Below are 20,239 nucleotides of genomic sequence, written 5' to 3'. Positions count from 1 at the left end.
GGGGAGCCACAGGTAGCTCCACATGGCTGGGATTTCATCTGCATATGAAAAAGTAGTGAAATATGAGGTCAGAAAGGGAGTATGAAATCAGAGAGTGAAGAGCTTTGTATGCAGGACTAAGAAATCTGGGCTTTTCTCTGGAAGTGATGAGAAGGCACTGAAGAATCCAAAGCAGGGAGTGACATGGTCAGATCTGGCCATTAGATCAGGCTGGATGGAGGATGGATTGGAAGAGGGTGAGACTAGAGAAGGGAGACTAGATAGGAGGGGCTATCACAGCGGTCCAGGCGAGAGGTGCTCCTGGTGCTTCGAAGGCAGTGCTGGTGAAGAGGTGACGGATTGGAGAGAGATTTAGGAGAAAGTTTGACAAGATTTGATGAATGATGATACAAAAAGCAAAACTGCCTCAGAAAGCAAACAATATTAAAAGCATGCATTCAGAAATTACAACCAGTAACCCCAGTCCTCCCTTCCCTTGTGTTCCAATCGTCCTCTGAAATCACCACATCTGCTGAGTATGAATAAAGGAAGCAGAGCCAGAGGGGACATATGGACAGACTTCTCTAATTCAGACACCACTAACTTGGAATCTGCAACAATTCAGACTGTGACTCCTACTGAGTAAGAATTTCAACCTACTTTCTTCCTCTGTGTCTTTAGTCACCAGTAACAGGAATCCAATCTAAAAGCAGTGGCTTCTTCCAATCAAGTGCTTGAGGTGCAGTAGGCAGCCGTTTACATGGCAGTATGTGAGGGGCACCCAATATGTCCCCCACCCAGGGGCCACAAGGCCTGGGATCCAATCATTAGCGATTCATTCCTTTGGGGGAGGCTTTGGTCCCTCCGGACTTCTCTTTTACAAGGCAATGATTTCAGAGACGGGTAGGACATTTAGTCATTCTAAACCCAGTGGGATTTTGATTGAGCATAATGCCTTTGGCTTTGACAGAAGGGATCAAGGTAGTACAAGAGGGCTACGTAGGTATTTGTAGAAGAAGGTGATGCAGAAGGGAAGATTGAGGGAGACAGAAGGTAACATTAAGGTCTTGCCAAGGAACAGCCCTGCAAGCACTCAAGACACTAAGATTCTTGAAGAATACCTTCCGCTGCCAGTTCCAGCAAACCACACATGTACATTCTTCTACCTTAAGGAACGCCTATATTTTATGTTTATGAAATGTTATTGGATAGTCAAGGCCAGTGGTGACTCACAATCTCTTCCCAGACCTCATACTGCTTATGACCAATTAAAATCTCCAATGTTATTAATTTGTACATAATGTTACTACAAATGCATTGTCTGAAAGTATTTTATAACTCCAACTTTTCATTCACTCAGACTGACCTTGTCGTTGGTCATTCAAAATTATGGAGATTTAACTGTATTTGCAGAGTGTTAATCAGTCAAGTCACAAGCGACAGAAGATCAAGAATCAGACTCTGACCTTGAAGAGTCCCATCTAGGGCTCAAGAAGGTAAATAAGAGCTGCTTGTGAATCCTTGATTATAAAGGTTAGAGCAGCAAACTGAAAAAATGAAACAAAACCAAACAAAACTTTAAAATTACTTACTTCATTTGTTTGAAGAATCGTGAACTTTGGCAGTTTAGTCTTTGAACTGGCTGCACTGGGTTTTCCATCCAAGAGTGATCCAAAGGACAGATTCCCAAAGCTGTTCTCGAATTCAATCGAAGGTTTTAGCGTTGGAGAGATGTCCGGTGCCTGGTCCTGGCCATCCATGGGTCTGACATATGCAGTTGGTTTTTGCTGCCCCATGCTTGTTTTGCAGTAAAGCCCTGGTGGGAAGTTTTGAACTGAAAGGCCACTGCTGGGAGCTAATAAAGAGGAAGCAACTAGGGGAGACCCCGGCGCTTGCACTGTAAATTCAGATTCTTCTGGTGAGTTGGATTGAAAGATTTCTTTGAATGTATCCCCTCCACTGGACTTGAGATTACTGTCTTCCTTTGCAGATGGGTTTGACTCTTCAAGTGCTCCAACTTGAGGCTGTTCAGCTGGGTAGACAAAGAAGTCTTCCAGTCTGGCTTGGGGCTGGTCCTGTGTAGATGGCTGCATCTTGCTTGGCTGACTACCGGCCTGGCTGGCTGGTACAATGCTAGCATTATGAGTATCTCGTGGCCAGTCAGGTTTTGATTTCCTGTTGCTGTGTATTAGAGTTGAATTCAGTATCACGACAGAAGGTGGAGGCATTGGTGCTGAGGCATGAGTGTTATCCTGGTGAGGTGGGATCATTCGGTTCTTTTGTTCTGCAAAAAAGCTTGGTTCGTTTTTGTTGATGGGAGTCTGGGGCATGGAATTCTTTGGGATTCCCACTAGATGATTCTGATTAGAATGATTAGTTAGCAAATCCTTCATTTCGTCATAGTTTCCCAGCGTGTTCTGGACTCGGTTGGCAAGTGCATCACCTTTGTTTGTCTAAAATAACAAAAAGATGGGGGTGGGAGGAGAGAGAATGAATAGGTTTGTGTTTCCTAATGTTAATGTTTCAAACAGATGTTCTAAGTAGACTAACATATAGGGTTCTTTAAAATTCTCATGCTGCCAGATAATTTCATACTTTCCATGTGCTATGTAAGAAAAAAATCAATAACACTATTGAAAGAGCCTCTTGGAATGAGCTGTGCGATGAACATTTGCATACTCCCTGGCCTGTCCTTAAACATGCTCATCGGGAGAAAGTTTGAAATTACATCGTTTATGAATTTTATTAGCAAAACAACTTATTTTATGTCAGATGAGCTGAACTGTTACATTCTCCATTATGATTAACAACTTCCGCTTACCAATCATTGGAATTAAAATGGGATGTTCGACTTATGTTTGCTCTTGACACGTCAGCTTTTGCACTACATTACACCATGAAAAAGGCTTAGCCCATTGGATAAGGAAGTCAGTTAAATTGTGCTATCATGACTACATTCAGTCTAGAAAAGGCATGGGATTAAACAACATCTAATTGAGCTAACATGACTAAAGCAAATCTAATTCCTTTTAATCAAAGGACTGTATAAATTACTGGTGTCTGCCTACATATTCTGGGGGCAACTGTGTTTACATATTGATGATTCATACTCGTTTACTTTGAAATGGTACAATTGTTCATCAACAGTGACTCAAGCTCTCCTGTGTCTTTTCAATGATTTACAGAAATTTATTCAAGAATTTAAACCATTGCTTAAGTAAATCAAAACAAAGTCAGATTTTCAAAGTAATGTTGGCAACTAAATCATTCTACGGACAATCAACATACCAGCTATACCATCCCCAGTAGGATACGTATACTAATCTTATTTAAATGGCTGTGATTGTTTTAAAGTAAATAAGTTCCAGTGTAGGTTTTTGTAATATAGAAAGCGCAGCTTTCATAACTAAAAAATGGTGGATAGCTATATAGTTGGAAATGACTTTGATGAAAGCTCAGCTGTTCATCTTAGAAAGTGACTTTTTATTATTCTCTTTTACCTGCCAAAGGTGTTATCAAAACAAGATGTTGAATTCATAAGGACAAAGGACTTCTTTGTGCCTAGGTTGCACTATCCTGGCCCAAGATGTTGCAGTGAAACAAGGCCACCAGCATCCATGGAGCTATGTGGCAACAGGACCACTGGATGAGGAAGACACCCAACCTAAGTAGCCTCCATGTCCCAGGAGCCATTAGCATGCTCTCCATGCACAGGAGGGGTGACCACCTCCCCATTGGTACAACCTCCATTGAAGATAGATGTTTAACACCTAAGATTTCTCACACGCGTTTAACATAGCCCAGTCTCCTGGCACACACAGAGAGTGTGCCTATCCAAGTCTGGTCTCTCACTCTAAACCTAGGTTGTATGGCTGTGTGCTTTCTCTGTATGTGAAGATGGGAGAATGCGCAGATGAATGGAGGGTGAAGTGCCGGACATGGATGAAATCATCCAGGGGAAGAAAATGTAGAATGAGAAGATCGGGCTCAGGAGGGCACTGTGGAGAACACCAATCTTTAAGGCACTGGGAGAAGAAGAGGAGCCAGCAAAGGATACAAAAAGGAACAACCAGAGAGGGCATCAAACTGGAAACCCTGGCTTTCGTATTAGAATGATCTCCACATACTGTATACAGTATTCAACTCACATCATGTGTTAAATCATACAAGACACTTCCAAAGAAATGAGGGCAGTTAGGGAAATATGATTTCAAAGATTAAGGAAAAGTATGCTAAATATATGCTAAGAGGGCTCTGTTGGGGATGAGGAGTTTTAGAAATCAAATAAATATATGTCAATTTTAGTTTTCTTATCCTCAAGAACATCTTACATTGCATCACATGCAACCTTGGTGCTGAAGTAGTGATTAAACAATTAACATTCCATATAATCCTCAGCTGAATAATCGCTCCATTTTCAGAAGTACATTTGAAAGGCATATTTAATAGATAGAGATGGGTAGAAATCACTTTTATTCCCTGAAAGTCCCTAGATTTGTCAATTTTAATGGCAGAAATTACTTTTCAGCTAAGACAAGAATAAACTCTTTGTATATAGTGGTCTCCTTCAATGGAGTTGCACAATGAACCATTTGGGCACCGGCCAAAACCAGTCTCTCTATTCAATCCCTAAATTCAAAACAAAGAGATTTCATTGTGCTGAGGGCTCAGTAAGAATTTGATGCAGGCTTTCAATACTTGCCGGGTTGTTCCACTCCTCAAACAGCTTACCTCTTGGGTCAGATGATAGCCTAATGAACACTAATACCTGGTTATCTTCAAGGATCTAACCCAACAAGGGGAAACAACACCCTTTCTTTTCCCATTTTAAATACTTTAAGTTTACATTGTTTCATTTAATGAATTAGGATATGTTTCTTTCCATCAGACAAAGAGAATTCTATAACCTATGAGTTTTTCCTGTTCGCCTTAGCCACCAGGAAGCATAAAGTTCAATTTATTGAACTTTCATTGAAAGTTCATTGACCTTTCGTCGAAACAGAGCTTGACAGAATCAGAACCTTGCCCCGAGATGTCACAGAGACGACAAGACCACAACACCTCAAAGCCCTGAGAAGTCATTCACTCTCCCCAGGCCAACATCATCAGGACCCAAGAACCTCAAGGCCCATTTGCTTGCAAGCAAGCTAGTCACATTCCTGTTCCTGTTCAGCAGTCAATAGAAGGAATATGCTCATCCTTTCTTGAATGGAGGGAAACTTAGGTTTTAATGGCTCTTCATTTAAGTCTACTGTTATAATGATCTGGGTTTCTGATGCATGCTTAGAATTTTTTTCCATCTCTAGGTTTTAACATATACTTAAAATTAGGAGAACTCCTAAATTGGTCAATGTCTAAAACTGTGCCTAGATAAATAAAATTAGAGGAAAATTGAGAGTTCTCTGAATAACTCTAGAAAATCAGCCTGCTACCACACAGGGTATACTACAGTTATGATTTCTTTGCCTTCATAAAACTATGAGCTCTTAAAGGTCAGAGACCACCCTTTATTCACCTTTATATCCTCCAGACTTATTAACACCATGTCTGGTGCACATTAGGCACTCAATATATGTTTGATAAATTGAACAGAATCAAATTATAATTCATACCCTACCTATATCAAAATAAAGGATTTGCAATAACATGGATTAAAAGGTACATACATAGAAAAGCAAAAGTCAAGCTCATTTGGTTGCTGTGACTGAACATTAAATTGAACTTTGAGCTTCTTGGTAGCTAAGGGAAAAAGGAAAAGCTCATAGCTTATAGAATTCCCTTTGTTTGATGGAAAGAAGCATATCCTAATTCATTAAATGAGACAAATGTTTGCCAGATACTAAAATGTGAAAAGGAATTCCTCTCATTGGTTCAGTTACAAGAACCTTTGAACAAGAAAGCAATTTTTTCAGCACCAATTTTACAATAGATGCAAAGATGTTCTTCACATGGCTTTTCCTTATGATGACTGAAAAGCAAGAGCATTGCACTGACGGCTACCTCAGCGCAGGCGTGACTGCATGCAGAGTTAGGGGGCTAGGCTAACAGCTCCAAGGGTGGGGCTTTCCTGTGCATTAATGATAGGGCGTGGAGCTGGGATAACCTGGAGGAATGGAAGGATGTCAACTCCCTTAGACTAGCTTCCCCACAGAGCAATTGTCTCAGAGGGACTTGAACCAGAACTGCAGAGCAGACAGTTCAAGGTTGAGTTCACTGGCGACACTTTCTGAGTTGCTGATTGAAGGAAGATCCATATGCTTTGCATAACAGACGAGCTGTGGCTATAAGTAGGAATTACCATGGCCATTCGTAAGACATATACTGGTAAATTCAAAACACTCATGAGGCAGGGTTAGACATGGAGGACACACAGACACACAGCCTCAAGAATTCCACCATTCAACAATCTCCAAATAATTAACAGTACAGGCCAGGTCACCAGAGTCCACTCTCTGCTGTCCCACCACTGGAGGTGGGTAACTATCAATCAGTTTGTAAATTTCTCAAGCTGCAGATATGAGATGCACTGGATAGAAAACCCAATGGGGCCTTAAATACATTTACATACACCTACACAATGTGCTCTCATTACACACCACAGCAACTTCTAATTCACAAAATGTTCTTTTTCACCCTCCAGAGTATCGGTAACCCTATTAAGGAGCAAGGAATTCTTAGCAGTCTTGATTGTACATCATAAACATAGAAAAAGTAAAATTTAGCCATTTCAATCAATTATAGGCTTCTTTCAGTTTGGCCAGTTCTTTACTTCCTGTTCCAGAGAATTGGTTGATTCTTAAAGGTAACTTCTGCAGCCATTATTTTCTAAGTAATCACAATTTCTCCATCATCAAGGAAATGAATTTTCCAAGTATTTTCAGGCATAAATTACATGTTTGCTTTGTGGCTCATGACTAACAGCACTCCTTTATTTAAGCTTTTTGCCTCTCATTACTTCAGGAAATGCAAAGTTGCCTCAGTTTGCTTCTAATGCCATCTACAAATCAGTAGTATAATTTCATTGCAGACTAATGTGCTAGGAGGCTATTGTACCATAGTATTTCTTGTTAATAAAAGTAGCAAAATAATTTAAGTTTTGAGGTTCATTTTTTTTTCTTTTATTTTATTGTGGCTAATGTATATGATTTAGTAATTCCTTTTTTTCTAATTCTAATATTTTTATAGTTAATCTCTCTAAGCCATAAGTTGCTATTTCTTTCTTTACTATAATTATAATAATGATAATACCTTGAATTTGTACAGCACTTTACAGATTTCAAAGCAAGGTCTCCTGGGTTGTTTGACCTGATCCTTACAACAACCATGTGAGTCAGCCCAGCAGCTCTGGTCTCCATCTGGCTTTTACCTGCCCTGACCTAAGTGACCTTGGGTAAGCCACTTAACTTCTCTGCACCTCGGTTTCCTCATTCTTATGGAGCTGTGAAGAACTATAAAAATGTTAGGTGTTGTTATCAGGTAGTATTTTTATTATCAGGTATTATTATTCACTTCAGAGAGGAGGAAACTATAGGTCAAAGGAATGAAGTTTCTTCCCCAAAGTCACACAGGAGGTAAAGTTATCAGGTCTTCTGACTTCCTGTCAGAGGATTAACAGCTTCCTGTTACAGACACAGAATCACTCAGAACTGGGTGTAGATTCACCACCAACACAGATATGAAGCTGCAGAAAAGCCACTTCACCTCTCTGAGGCTCGAATTCATCGTGGGAAACATCGGGGAAAACACGTGCTCTAGTTGTTGTAAGGACGAAACAAGCCCATATATGAAGCCCCAGCACAGTGCCCGGCAGGCAGTAGGCACTTGGTACGTGCCAGTTCCTCAGCAACCCCAATCTTTCCACACTAACCCAGGCATGTAAATGGCTTTCACATTTTTCAAGCACTTTTCAAAATATCCTTTTCAACAGCGTAGCACAAACTCAGATTTCAAAGTTATAAACAAAAAAAGCAGCCACACAGAGAAGGTACCCATCACTAACCAAATCCAAGGCGGTCAACGTTCTTTCCATTCCAGGAGTGGCAGAGGCAAAGCAAAGAAAGGAAGGAAATCAGCCAGGATCATGAGAGCTCACCATTTCTTCCTTCTTCCAAGAAAGGGCAGTGGGTCCCAGGGACCAATGGTCATTAGCTAGTTTATGAACTACCAACACTATTGGAAAAGTGATCAGGCCATGTTTTAGGCATCAGAGTGGTGAGATGTTTCCTGAAAGTCCTGATCCACCACCAAAAATTCCAATTTTTATTTTGATAAGCATTCGCACCACAACCCTAAGGAAGAGCTATGGTACATCCTCGTCTCCACCAGTGGACCATGGGCCAGTTCTAGAACTCCCATCGCCACTGGCATGTCCAGATACTCCCAGGGTGTCCACACCAGTCCAGGTCTGGGGAGATTAGGAGGTGCACATCAGTTCTAGTATCATAATATGGGGAGAGGAGAGGTATACTCTCAAGTGATCGCCCAAGGAACCCTGAAAATAGACACAGCACAAGATGGTAGCCGAGAATCAAAGCAACGGTGAAAGAAGGAGAATTACTAGGTCAGCCACTGTCAGCATCATTCCTCTCCTTCATAGTCTTGACTCAAGATCAAAGGGTTTCCTCCATCAAGAAGCATAAAGGCAACGGGCTACTAATCCCACAACAGGTCTGGCCCTACACTAGACTAATGTCCCCATCTGTGTCTTTACCTGATATACCTTTGTTGTATCAAGACAGATGGCTTTTGAAAACCTCTGACATTGTCAATTACAGGGTTTTTAACTGCCTACTCAAACTGCCTACATCTAAAAATAAATATGCATCTATATTAAAAGCCTTGTTAACAAGAGATGACATTTACCTTAAAAGTACAAGACCATTAATTCAACAGGACTTAAAATTATAAAGGGAGAATAAACCAAGAGTTCTACACCTTATAATAGTGTTGAGCATGGAGTAGATATTGAATTTTAAGAATGAGCACTTTGAGCAAAGCTCATTTTTCTAACCCATCTAAAGATAAGATACAAAACTTATCTCATTTTTCCTCCTTCTCAAGAACGAATGAGGCATCTATCATCCTTTGATCTCTTTTTCATTTTCCGGAAAAAATGGAACCCATAACTTCCTGCCCTGCCCCCATCTTCCTTCCACTCTCCTGATTCGCTCTCATCCTAAAATTCCATCCCCATCTTCCTCCCTATTGTTGATTGCTCATCGTATGCTCTCCATGTTGTGTTTTCTTGTCCCCTCTGGGACTTTGCTGCAGTCATCATCACCTGCCCCTCCTGGATTTCACCCTCTCCTTCTCCATTGACATTAGTTCCTTCCCATCAATCTCTAAACATGTTCAAGTTTTCTCACTTTAAAAACAGCTTCCTTCCATATAATGTCTCCCATTACAGTCTATTTTCCTTTCTTCCTCCCTCCATACAAAAACTCTCTGCAAGAGTAAGTCTACATTCACGGTATCTCTTTCTTTATTTTATCACTTCCCATTTACTCATCAGCTCCTGGCAGTTTGGCTTCCCACAATGACCACCATACCAACAAATAAAAGGACTCGCCCTAAAGTCACTAATTACCCCTTAACTGCAGAATGTGACGGCTACTTTTCAGTCCTTACCTTTCCTGACCTCTCTGACACATGTAACTAGCAAAGCCCTCCTTCATAAAACCCTTTATTTCCTTGGTTTCTATTAAATGATTCTCTCCTAGTTTTCTTCCTACCTCTCTGATCATTCACTCCTTTTTAGTTTCCTTTCCCAGTCTCTGCTCTTACCACTTTACCACTTCTTTTACCCTTTAAATGTTACTACTCCCCTAGATTCTCTTTGTCCTTCTTCTTACTCAGTAATCTGATTCAGTGATAATATTCATTCTCATAGCTTCCAATGCCACCTACATGACAACACCTGCCTCTCCCTCTTGACTACTGTCATGAACTCCAGATCCATATATCCCATGCCTACTATATATCCCTCCCTTGATAGTCCACTGGTATCTCAAACCCAACATGCTCAAAACAGAACTAATTATTTTTCCTCTACAAGCACCGAGTCTGTTGTCCTCCTGAACAACCTGTTAATGATACCACCATCCTCTCAAGTCAAAAAGATGGGAATCATTCATTCCCATCCCACACTCCCCACACTCAACCAGACACCCAGTCCCATCATTTTAACTTCCTCTCTCTATCTTAAGTTCTGCCTGCCATGAAGTCCCCTTAGCCAACTACAATAGCTTCTTTATCTGTCTCTAGTTTCCCTTCCCTCCAACTCACTCTCCACACTTCCAACATCTTCTTTTAAAATTCTTTGTCTGCCCTGGCCATGCCCTTACTTAAAAACTTGCAATGACTTCTCTTCATGTATGGAATCGTGTCCAAACTCCTTGGTATGAGGTAGAAAGTCTTCACGAATCTTCTCCCCGCCTATCTCCCTAGAAGTTACCATGCAGTCATGCCTTTACTCGTTCATGATGATCTCTGCCACTGGACAGGAATTCTGTGAAGGCAGGTCTTATTCTCCTTTGCACCCTAGTCTGAGACATGACTAGCACATAGTGGGCCTTCAATAAATGCTTGTTAAACTAATCATATCTCTAAATACACACAGTCAAATGCAGTATGTAAATTAAATCAATTGAGATAGGAAAAAGGCTTTTAATTATTGACAAACTGAAAACTACTAGGTTAGGTGACCTAAGTCTCTTTGTCAGACTTACCAGACTTGGAAGGCACCTGAGTGTCTCAATCCAGGGCTGCTTATTTATTCTGAATAAGGCAGCAAGACTCTGCTCTCACTAGTCATCAACCCAGCTTCCTCTCTACCCTAAAGTAGTATTTGTGTCTATCCTGTCCTCATTAAGAACTTTCCTTTTCCAGAAGTCACTGTCCTCTAAATAGTACTCTTCTAAAATCACAGCTCTTGAAAATTTTCCCCATTGTTGTTTTACGTTACATCATTTTTGTTTCATTACAGAAAATTACGCTACTACTAAACTTCAATAAAATCCAACCAGCTGCCAGTAATTCAACAAGATTCTTCCCCCAACTTCCACCCCAAATAGAAAGTTCAGAGGCGGTCATTGTGAAATCCATACTTGGAGACATAGCAGTATGACCATCATTGGAGCTACGCACTAGCCAGAATACCACTGGAAAATCAACCTAGCCACACTACCTCCTCTGGTTAAGGCAATCTCCTAACCCATGATTATTAACCACCAGGAAAAAATGATTGGCTTTCCCCTTTCTTGTAGAACAGTGATTTTCAAAGAGCACTCAAACCACCGAACAGCTGCTAACCACCTAAAATGGAAAAGGAAAGCAGTGGCTTTGCAATGGATGGCACTGATTGGGAGGAGAAACAGACATATCCATTGACATTCTGATGAAGTCTTCAGGGGCAGCCTTGCTGACAATCCAAGTGGGAAAAAGCATCAAGGGGGCATTCCTTGCTGTAAGAAGTGGTGGGCAGTAAAGAACTCCTTGGAGACAGGAAGTCTCCCCAGTCCCTTTCACAGTGTACTGTGTTCCCCAAAGAAGATGGAATTTGTCTCTGAAGACTTCCTCAGAAACTTGCAACTGCCCCATATACAGTGTATGTATATATTTCATTTGTAAAATATATTTCCTGGAAATGATTTGGGTACTTTAAAAACAGATTGAATGCTGATTAATGCGTTCAAAAATGTAACAAGCAACCATTTTCCAGAAAGATAAATTACATACATATTCAGCTACCTTGTAGGGCTCCCCAAAAAGATCAAAGCCTGAAGAAAAGAGATCATCTTCTTGCTGGACTTCTTGATTCCTCCGCTCCCATTCCCTTTTTTTAAGTGCACTACGGTCTTGTTCATAGTGACTGATATGAAAAGAAAAAGACAAAAGAAGAAAAAGGTTAATTAGTCATGTAAGTCATTTAGATCACCCTCATTATCAATAAGAAGGAAAAAAATACAAGTTGAGACTACCCAAACTGATACTGCACAGAGAGGAGAGAATCTTTTTCTTTACTCATAAGGGGTTAAGATCCTGACCAGTTCCTCAGAATACAGAAGAAAACAGAAACATGCTTATTAGAAATTCTACTCATGACCACTTAAGTATGGCAGAATCCTCTTTCCTCGTCCTTGCTTGATTACTACAGACAGTTACAGACTCCCCAAAAGTCAGTGCACTGTGTACAAAAGTACCGAATTCAAGTCGCACTGTGTTGCCAATAGCCTAGGGCTCGGAATTCACAGATGTCAGAAAGTCCTAAGGCAAAGGAATTATCAAATAGTTGTGGCAGATAAGTCGGAATTCTGCCCTGAGCCCTTAGCCAGAGTTAGCCTGTTGGAATGAAATCACAGGAGAGCACAAGGGCATTTTTGGAAGTCCACACAAAGCCAAATCACTCACACTCGTTTTCATTCTATTGTTGATGTTGTTTTGGTCTTCCCATAGTTTGTGTTGTAGGTGACTGGAAGCCTTTTGGGAAACTCTTCACAAAGAAAGGGGTCTGGCTTAAACAACAAACTACTAATGATGAAAGGAGTTGTCAAAAGTCTTGAACGACCTTAATGCACAAATGTTTTATAAACACTGTGTAACTCTGTGACTCTCATCGCATTTCAGGCTTTCCCATTGGAGGATAAGTACCAAAGCTTCTAGATAATATCTCAGATAGATTCTGGGCCCTTGGATTTCATAGAATGGAATGCTTCCTTATTAGGAAAACAGTTATTGGGGTCAGCACGATGTCATAGTGGTTAAGTTCATGCACTCCACTTCAGTGGCCTGGGGTTCACGGGTTTGGATCCTGGGAATGGACCTACATACTGCTCACCAAGCCGTGCTGTGGTGGTGTCCCACACACAAAATAGAGGCAGATTGGCACAGATGTTAGCTCAGCAACAATCTTCCTGAAGCAAAAAGAAGCAGATTGGCCACAGATGTTAGCTCAAGGCTGATCTTCCTCACCAAAAAAGAAAGAAAGAAAGAAAGAAAGAAGACACTTATTTTCTTCTTCATGCAAGACTGTGCATATTAAACTGCAATCTGTAATTCTATACAGTATTGGACTGTGTTTTGTTCACTGGGTTTTTTCCTCTACTTTTGATTGTAATCTTACCCAAAGTGAGTACATATATGCAGGGCAAATTTAATTTATATAAATGTATGTAAAATGCCTAGCAGGTGCTGTGTAAATGTTGCTTTCCTTCCCCATGTTATTACTGCCATAGTAAGACTCAGTTAGATAACTGACACGCAAATGAACATAATAGCTAAAGGAATTACAAGAGATAAACTGATATAAAAGTACAGTCAACAGGTTTCAAATACGTCCCAAACCTTAAGGCCTATCATTGGTAGCCTAGTTTGTCCATGAGTATCATAACTTTAATTTACAAAATAAGAGCCCAGAGTATGAAGTATCCATTGTAGCTTAACTAGATATTGATATACATAGAATGTAAGATGCCACTACACTTAATCATCCACCTTTTTCCACAGGAATCCTCAAACTGGCAAATTCAAAGTGACTTTGATAGCTTTATCTTCTGGATGAACAACACTTCATTTCTCCATCTTAAAGTAGTGGTAACATTTATATGATGTTTAAATGTACATTATGCTTCCATAACATAAACAATGCCAGATAAGTAAGAGCTCCCTGGGCCACTCTTGAGTATGCTCAGCAAATGTTATCACTGTCTGGGCAAAACAAAGACCCTCGATAGCTTTACCCAAAGCCCAGGGCCCACATCTGGGCGTCGCCTGGTCAAGAAACATGCCAAGTCCAGATACTGGAAGCCAGCCTATCATTCGTATCTCAGATGCCACCCACAGGTATTACATTTGCTAGCATCACCTCTCATTTCCATTCACGAGCTGAGATCAGAACCCCAAACAGCTGACATGTGTCCCAATGTCTTTGTGTTGGAGTCTGATGTGGAGTCAACCAGGCATAGTAACATCATTAGTCCATGAAGTGAGGAGCATGAGATTCGACCTCAGCACCATGCATTGGCTGTGTGTAACCCAAGCCCATTATCAATTTGTCAAAACCTAAGAAAAATAGAGTGCCGGGGATGGAAGTAGAGGAACAAATTAAAGCATTATCTGTGGGGATGGGAGGAGGGTTTGTTGCAAAGGAGAACACGGACCCAATTTCTTTGCCTTCGCTAGCAGATGATTCTCCATGCATAAACAAGAGCCAAAGTCTCCTGCTTCCGAGGAGTGTGAGCAAGATGTCAGTTTCCTAGCTGTCTGTTCACTCCGCGCACCTGACAGCCCAGAGTGGCAGGCCCATAGATCACATTTAATTCTCCCATGAAGAGAACTGAAGTACTTTGGTCTCTTGGCTTTGCAAACTACCTTCCTTCTCCTCTGAGGGAAAGATATAATTAAAACCCTGAAGGAAGAAAAGGAGAAGAAAGGGAAACGTGTTTCAACTTGCACGACAACCCTTGCAGCGGCCGGCAGTGAGGGCACTCACGGGGCGTTGCACCCGGGATTGATTTGTTCGGAGGCTCTTGGCTGCATTTCGCCTCAGTTCATTAAGCTACCAAATTCCAGACGAAAATCTGAATAGCAGATTGAGTGTGCACATGGGTGTTATCTGTTGCAGGAAAACTGCCTGCTGCATTTTTTAACACATATAACAAAGAACAGTTAATTCTCATATCTCTGGCGAGAATAAATGTAATCTCCATAGAGTTCTATTGCTCTTGGAAGGCAACCAACTCTCTCCAACTCGTTCCTTTTTCGCTCAGCATGGCGTTGTATTGAAAGCTTCACACGGCGAGGTATAATGAGGAATGAACTACACAGTGATGAGGCTTTCACGGTGCAGAACGTCACTGATTTCCGACTGAAACCAAAATTACTAATTGGAAGCACCAGCTAATTAAAACCACAGCTATGTATTTAGCCTCTTGTTATACCTACTGCAGTTTATAATTATGAGGACCTCTTTATCTACTCAATTAAAGTTCTTACGATTCAGGCAGGTTGTGTTTGAACCCGTGAGCCCCACAGAGGCCACAGGAAAGCATATGTCTGTCCCCTGATGATTTGATGTACCTTTACAGTCCTGGGCTTGTTTTCCAAAGACAAAAAGGGCTCCACAACACACAAAGAAATGCTCAAGCCAGAAATCTGAATCAGTCATTATCTTATTGGTCTGAACAGTTCAAGTTTATTCACACTGACGAGGACAGGGTGAATTGGACCTATCAGTGTGAAAACCCTCTTTCGTACAGGGAAGTTGAGCCAAAAAGCTCAATTCAAGGACTCTCCACTCTTAGCAAGTCAGGATGTTCTTCCAACTTTTTTCTCCCAGATTTAACAAAATTTGTCACATTATGGTAATATAAAAACCAGTGAACACTCAAAACTCAATTTTCTCTTAATTAACCAAAGACCTTTAGGTTCCCTGTCCACAGACTAACTTTCTAGAATCCCTGCTTCACTGACATCTGCACTTGCTGGTAGGAAAACCACAGAATGAACAAGTTCCACTTAACCACTCTGTTACTCACTCCAAAGCAAGGCATGATGGCAAGAAGCTTCTCTCTAGAATGGGGCTTTTATATCAGCTCTGACTTTGCCCACGTGTCTGTTTCCCTGGCCTCCAATAACAGAGAAACTGCCCTCATTAACACAGGAGGAAACTAAGGCCCTCCGGACATGAGGGGAGCTGTCCCAAGCCCTCATCAAGTAAATGCATAGGAAGACATGGTCCTGTGTCTCTTCCATCTTCAGGTTCAAGCGATTTCTTCTCCTCATCTTTTCCTTCTCTCAGGTATTCTCCCATCCTTGCCCTTAAACCTGATCTTGTATGCAGATAACTCCCAATTTCCTCATTAAGAAGCCACAGGTGCATTGAGGGGACGATAAAATCCAGAGCACGTGTAGATTCACTGAGATAAGAAAGTTCAATTATGCCGTCTTCATTAGCTCACAGTGGTAGCACGCTCGGGCTGACGATGCAGGCTAGTCTTTGAGAACTGAGACTGGTAGAGCAGGGAGAGGTTAGCAATCACCCACTTCTGGTCCCTTCATTTTACAGATGAAGAAACTGAGCTCGTAAAGGCGATGGGCCTCACAGCAGGTTTGTGGCAGAACTAGGAGATGGGAACCCAGGTTTTCCAGTTCCCAACCGAGTTCTCTTCCTAATACCCCACAGCTTGTCCTTTCTGCTTCCCATGTTTCCATCACACTCCAGAATACATATTAGTCTCATTTGCACTCCGTTGGTCAACTTTCCTTAGGATTACATTTTATTAGAAATTGCCAGTAGGGGAAAACTTCGGGAATTTAATTTGGATTCAGTATAGAAAAACCATTAGTTTCCTTACACCAAAGCATAGACCCAAAAGGGATTGTAAAAATTAACTACATCTGTGGGGAGAAGTTGAGAGATGGAGAGTAAAAACCAGTTTAAGTCCATTTGGTTTGGATATTTCATGAAGTTTAATACTCACTGTTTACCTAATTTGGTTATTTTACAAAGCTAGCTGGGGAAACATTAAAAAAAACACTGTTATTTTTAAGTGACAAGTTTGTTTAAAAATACTGCTAACTAATAAAGGATTTCCTGTAGTAACAATGTACATGAAGGTAAATAATTGTCTCACTTGTTTTCTAATCCAGCTGGCACTAAAATGTCTTTATTTTGGTTAATATCTTTGCAAAAGCATAAAAAATACATATTTAACTCACCCAAGGGACAAACATAAGCTATAACTTACTCCTTGTGGTTCTCCTGGATGAATTTATGCCTCCTATAAAATTTGTAGATATTTATACTTCCTATATGTTACAGAGTTCCAAGTGGTACTTTTCTCAATATCTGGCCCTATTTTGAATTTGACACTGACCTACCCTCTATACAGCTTCTATTAATTTAAAAAAGAAAATCTCTGCTATTCGATACCTTCAAAATCACCCCCAAGTTATATACTTATTTTATCTGCTAATATCTATGAGCACTTAAATGCAAAGTGCTAAATTCAATACTATAAAAAAAGGCGAAAAACAGACCGTAAGTATTTTGCATACATAGGGAAGACACACAAAATCCTTGGATCTGATGTGCCCATGGCCTTAAAAAGGAGTTTCTACAATCAGTAGAACCTCTAAGTCCTATTTAGACAGCAGGACTCATGGAGACCTCTGCACACATCCACTGTCTTCAGCAAACGGTTCCTCTCCCCACTGACACTGGGTCTCATTAAAAAGAAGAAATCAAGATAGGAAGGAAGAGGAGAGGAAGCACGCAAGACATTTACTCTACACATCTGTCAGCTGCCCATCCGGCTATGCCAGTTTCTTTAGGTCTTAGGGAAATGGGCCACTGCCTGTTCTCAGAATTCCCTTAAATCTGTGCTTTTTAAGGTGACGTGTACACCAATACTTCCAGGAGTCCTGGCAGGAGACAGGCTGAATATTCCCCTATAGGGCCACCTTGGGGACGTCCCATTCCCTTCACTTCTGAAAATGGAAGCAAAGAATCAGCTAATCGAGAAGCCTTGTCAAATCATCCTCCAGTGGGGTCAGGCACACGTTCCAAGAAGCACCCCTATCATCTTGTTTCTGTCTCCCCTATTCCTCTTCTCTCTGGTCCCCACCTTCTCTTTTTTTTTCACTATACCAGCTTTATTGAGATGTAATTAACATACCATGTAATTTGCCCATTTAAAGAGTACAGTCCAGTGGTTTTCAGTATACTGACAGAATTTTGCAACTATCAGCATAATATAATTTCAGAATATTTTCATCACCCCAAAAAGAAGCCCCATACCCTTTAGCTATCACCCCCTCCCCCCATCATCCCATCCAGCCCAGCCCTAAGCAACTACTAATCTACTTTGTCTCTGAATGGATTTGGTTATTCTGGCTATTTCACATACGTGGAATTATACAATATGTGTCCTTTTGTGCCTCACTTCTTTCACTCAGCACCATGCTTTCAAGGTTCACCGACATTGTAGCATGGATCAGTACTTCATTCCTTTGTGTAGTTCAATAATATTTCACTGTATGGATATTCCCAGTCCTACGTTATACTGTGCTTATTAAGGGGGTTCACTCTTGTGAGTTTATAGTGATTTAACTGGGGTTCTCTATGTCTCCCATTAGACTTTTTGCTCCTTAAGGAAAAGATCTGTGGCTTTGAAGTCACTTACAGCATGCTATAGGTGATGACAGCAAACCTTCCTGTACATAAATAAGCAATGTCAAATACAGATATTATGAAGAAAACACTTTACAAAAGTGTTTGGCTTAGGATTATGAGAAAATTTTCTTGACTAGCCTATCAAACTCCCCAAATGATGTAATACGTCTAACAAATAGCAAATACGCAAGCTACGAAGATGACTGAATACATCTAGGAATGGTGAAAACCCAGTAAAAACCAAACCTGACACCAACCAAAGAAGGAGGTTCCGTTGCTTCTAAAGAATTTTGCAGTGTGTCCAGAAATGATGGTATCCAGATTCAGAAGTTCTGGGCTAGCACTCCAACTCTTTCACTTACAAGTCACTTGATCGTTTATAAATTGCTTTACATTTCTAAGCCTCAGTTTCCTTACTTGTAAAATGGGAATCATCTTTCTCTTCTCTCTTCATGTGGTTCATGTAAAGGTGAAATATGATAGCGCATGAGAAGCCTTTTGTAAACTACGAACAGCTGCTCACATGGAATGGGTGGCATCATTGGCACCCTGACGGTGCACTACCCTCATCTCATGAAGCTTGACGGCACATGAACTCCTGTGCGCCTCAGCAACACCTGGTAAATTAGCATGATATTTAAGGATGGAAAACTGAGACTCTGAAAATTGTCCCAGCCTATGAGAGCTGCATCCAGGACACCACTCACCTGATTCCTAATCCAGTGTTCTTTCAAAGAGTCTGAGATACGGCTACAAGACCTGCATACGCTAAAGTTATTCAAATACAGCTTTCACAAGTTATCCTGACTCCACAAAAAATAGAGCAGAATTTCATTATCACTGAAATCTAAAGTCTTTCCAGTAACGGACCAGGGTAAAGTAGATTTCAAAAGCTATCCTCTGAAAATTTTTCTCTATAGTCTCAAAAATGATCTTTGAGATAGAGGCACCAAATTGGTCAAAATATAGAATTCATTCAAAAATTAATATTGACAGGAGGATTAAAATAATAACTTTTTAATTTAAAATATTTCTAAATATTACCAATCTTCTATAACCTGCTTCTCAATTTTGGCTGCACATGGGAGCAGCCCAGGGAAGATTTTATAAATCCTCATGCACAGGTCACATGCCAAACGAATTATATCAGGGTCTCCCAGGGTGGGCGCCAAGCATCCAATATAAAACAACTTCTGGTCTTCGTACATGATAGGATCATTCACAGATAAACTTCTTTATTAGACCCGTTTGGGTGTGCCTAAATGTGATGGACTTAACATGAAGGTCAATCAAGAACCAGGCCCCTTTAGAGAGCAGATGTATTCTATTATGCAGAAATTTACATTGCTGATAGATGTCGGCAGAAATGCCTTGAAGGTGAAAAGCAGTTATTACAAGAATAGACTTGTCATGCAGAAGAACAACAATAACAACAACACTAATAGCAACTCTCTGTTGATTCCTTGCTCCATGCCAGACACTATACTAGGAATTTTAAGATGTACTATATTATTTAATCTTCACAAAAACTTGGCTGAGGTACTATCTTCCTCACTTTGCAGATGAGGAAACTGAGACGCATGAAACCCAGAGAGGTTAACACGCCCAACACCACACAATTAGTAAATCGTGCAAGCAGAGTAACTGCTGAGGTTGCCAGAATCCAGAGGCCACCCTCTGAACCAAAAAGAAGAGGCTAGTAGGTAGAAGAGAAGGGCACTGACAGAGAGGCACATGCACACATTTACGCTCTGCTCACACAATGAGCCCAGTGCAGCAGATCCAGAGGGTAGGACTAAAATCTAAACTCTCTGCAGAACATCTCGGCTTAGACGGGGCTCTTTGAGCATGGTAGTACTCAGCATATCAATAACTTTCTAGAAGCTTGTTAAAATGTACTTTAAAAGCAGTTTTTCCAGTGAAATTAAATTCTTTTGTCCTCACACAATATAGCTGTTGGCTAAGAGACATGTTCCAATATCCCTAACTGCTTGAGAGAGGTGTCTGTCTCCCCAACAAGCGTTCCTCCCTTCCTCTCCTAGGCAGCTCAGAATGTGTCAGCTATCCCTTTACAACCACGCGCCCTTA

The 20,239-nt window shown here is 40.9% G+C and overlaps 1 protein-coding gene across 6 annotated transcripts in view; it reads right to left on the bottom strand.

Annotated features, from left to right (window-relative positions):
• Positions 1-20,239, bottom strand: part of AFF2 (ALF transcription elongation factor 2) — a 472,149-nt gene that overhangs the window by 307,838 nt on the left and 144,072 nt on the right. For 3 of the 6 annotated variants that reach the window (XR_011535908.1, XM_070604228.1, XM_070604225.1), the window contains exons 2-3: positions 11,716-11,848; positions 1,572-2,432 (exon numbers count right to left, since the gene is read on the bottom strand). Coding sequence is in view for 5 of the 6 variants with exons in the window: in XM_070604228.1 (XP_070460329.1) it covers positions 1,572-2,432; positions 11,716-11,848 (994 nt within the window). In the remaining variant the exon portion in view is untranslated. The remainder of the gene's footprint in view (positions 1-1,571; positions 2,433-11,715; positions 11,849-20,239) is intronic. The other 3 variants (XM_070604227.1, XM_070604224.1, XM_070604229.1) reach the window with 2 other exon arrangements.

The sequence above is a fragment of the Equus przewalskii genome, chromosome X (assembly GCF_037783145.1).
Source record: "Equus przewalskii isolate Varuska chromosome X, EquPr2, whole genome shotgun sequence".
In the NCBI taxonomy this organism is placed as follows: domain Eukaryota; kingdom Metazoa; phylum Chordata; class Mammalia; order Perissodactyla; family Equidae; genus Equus; species Equus przewalskii.
This window is presented reverse-complemented; position numbering and strand designations above follow the sequence as displayed.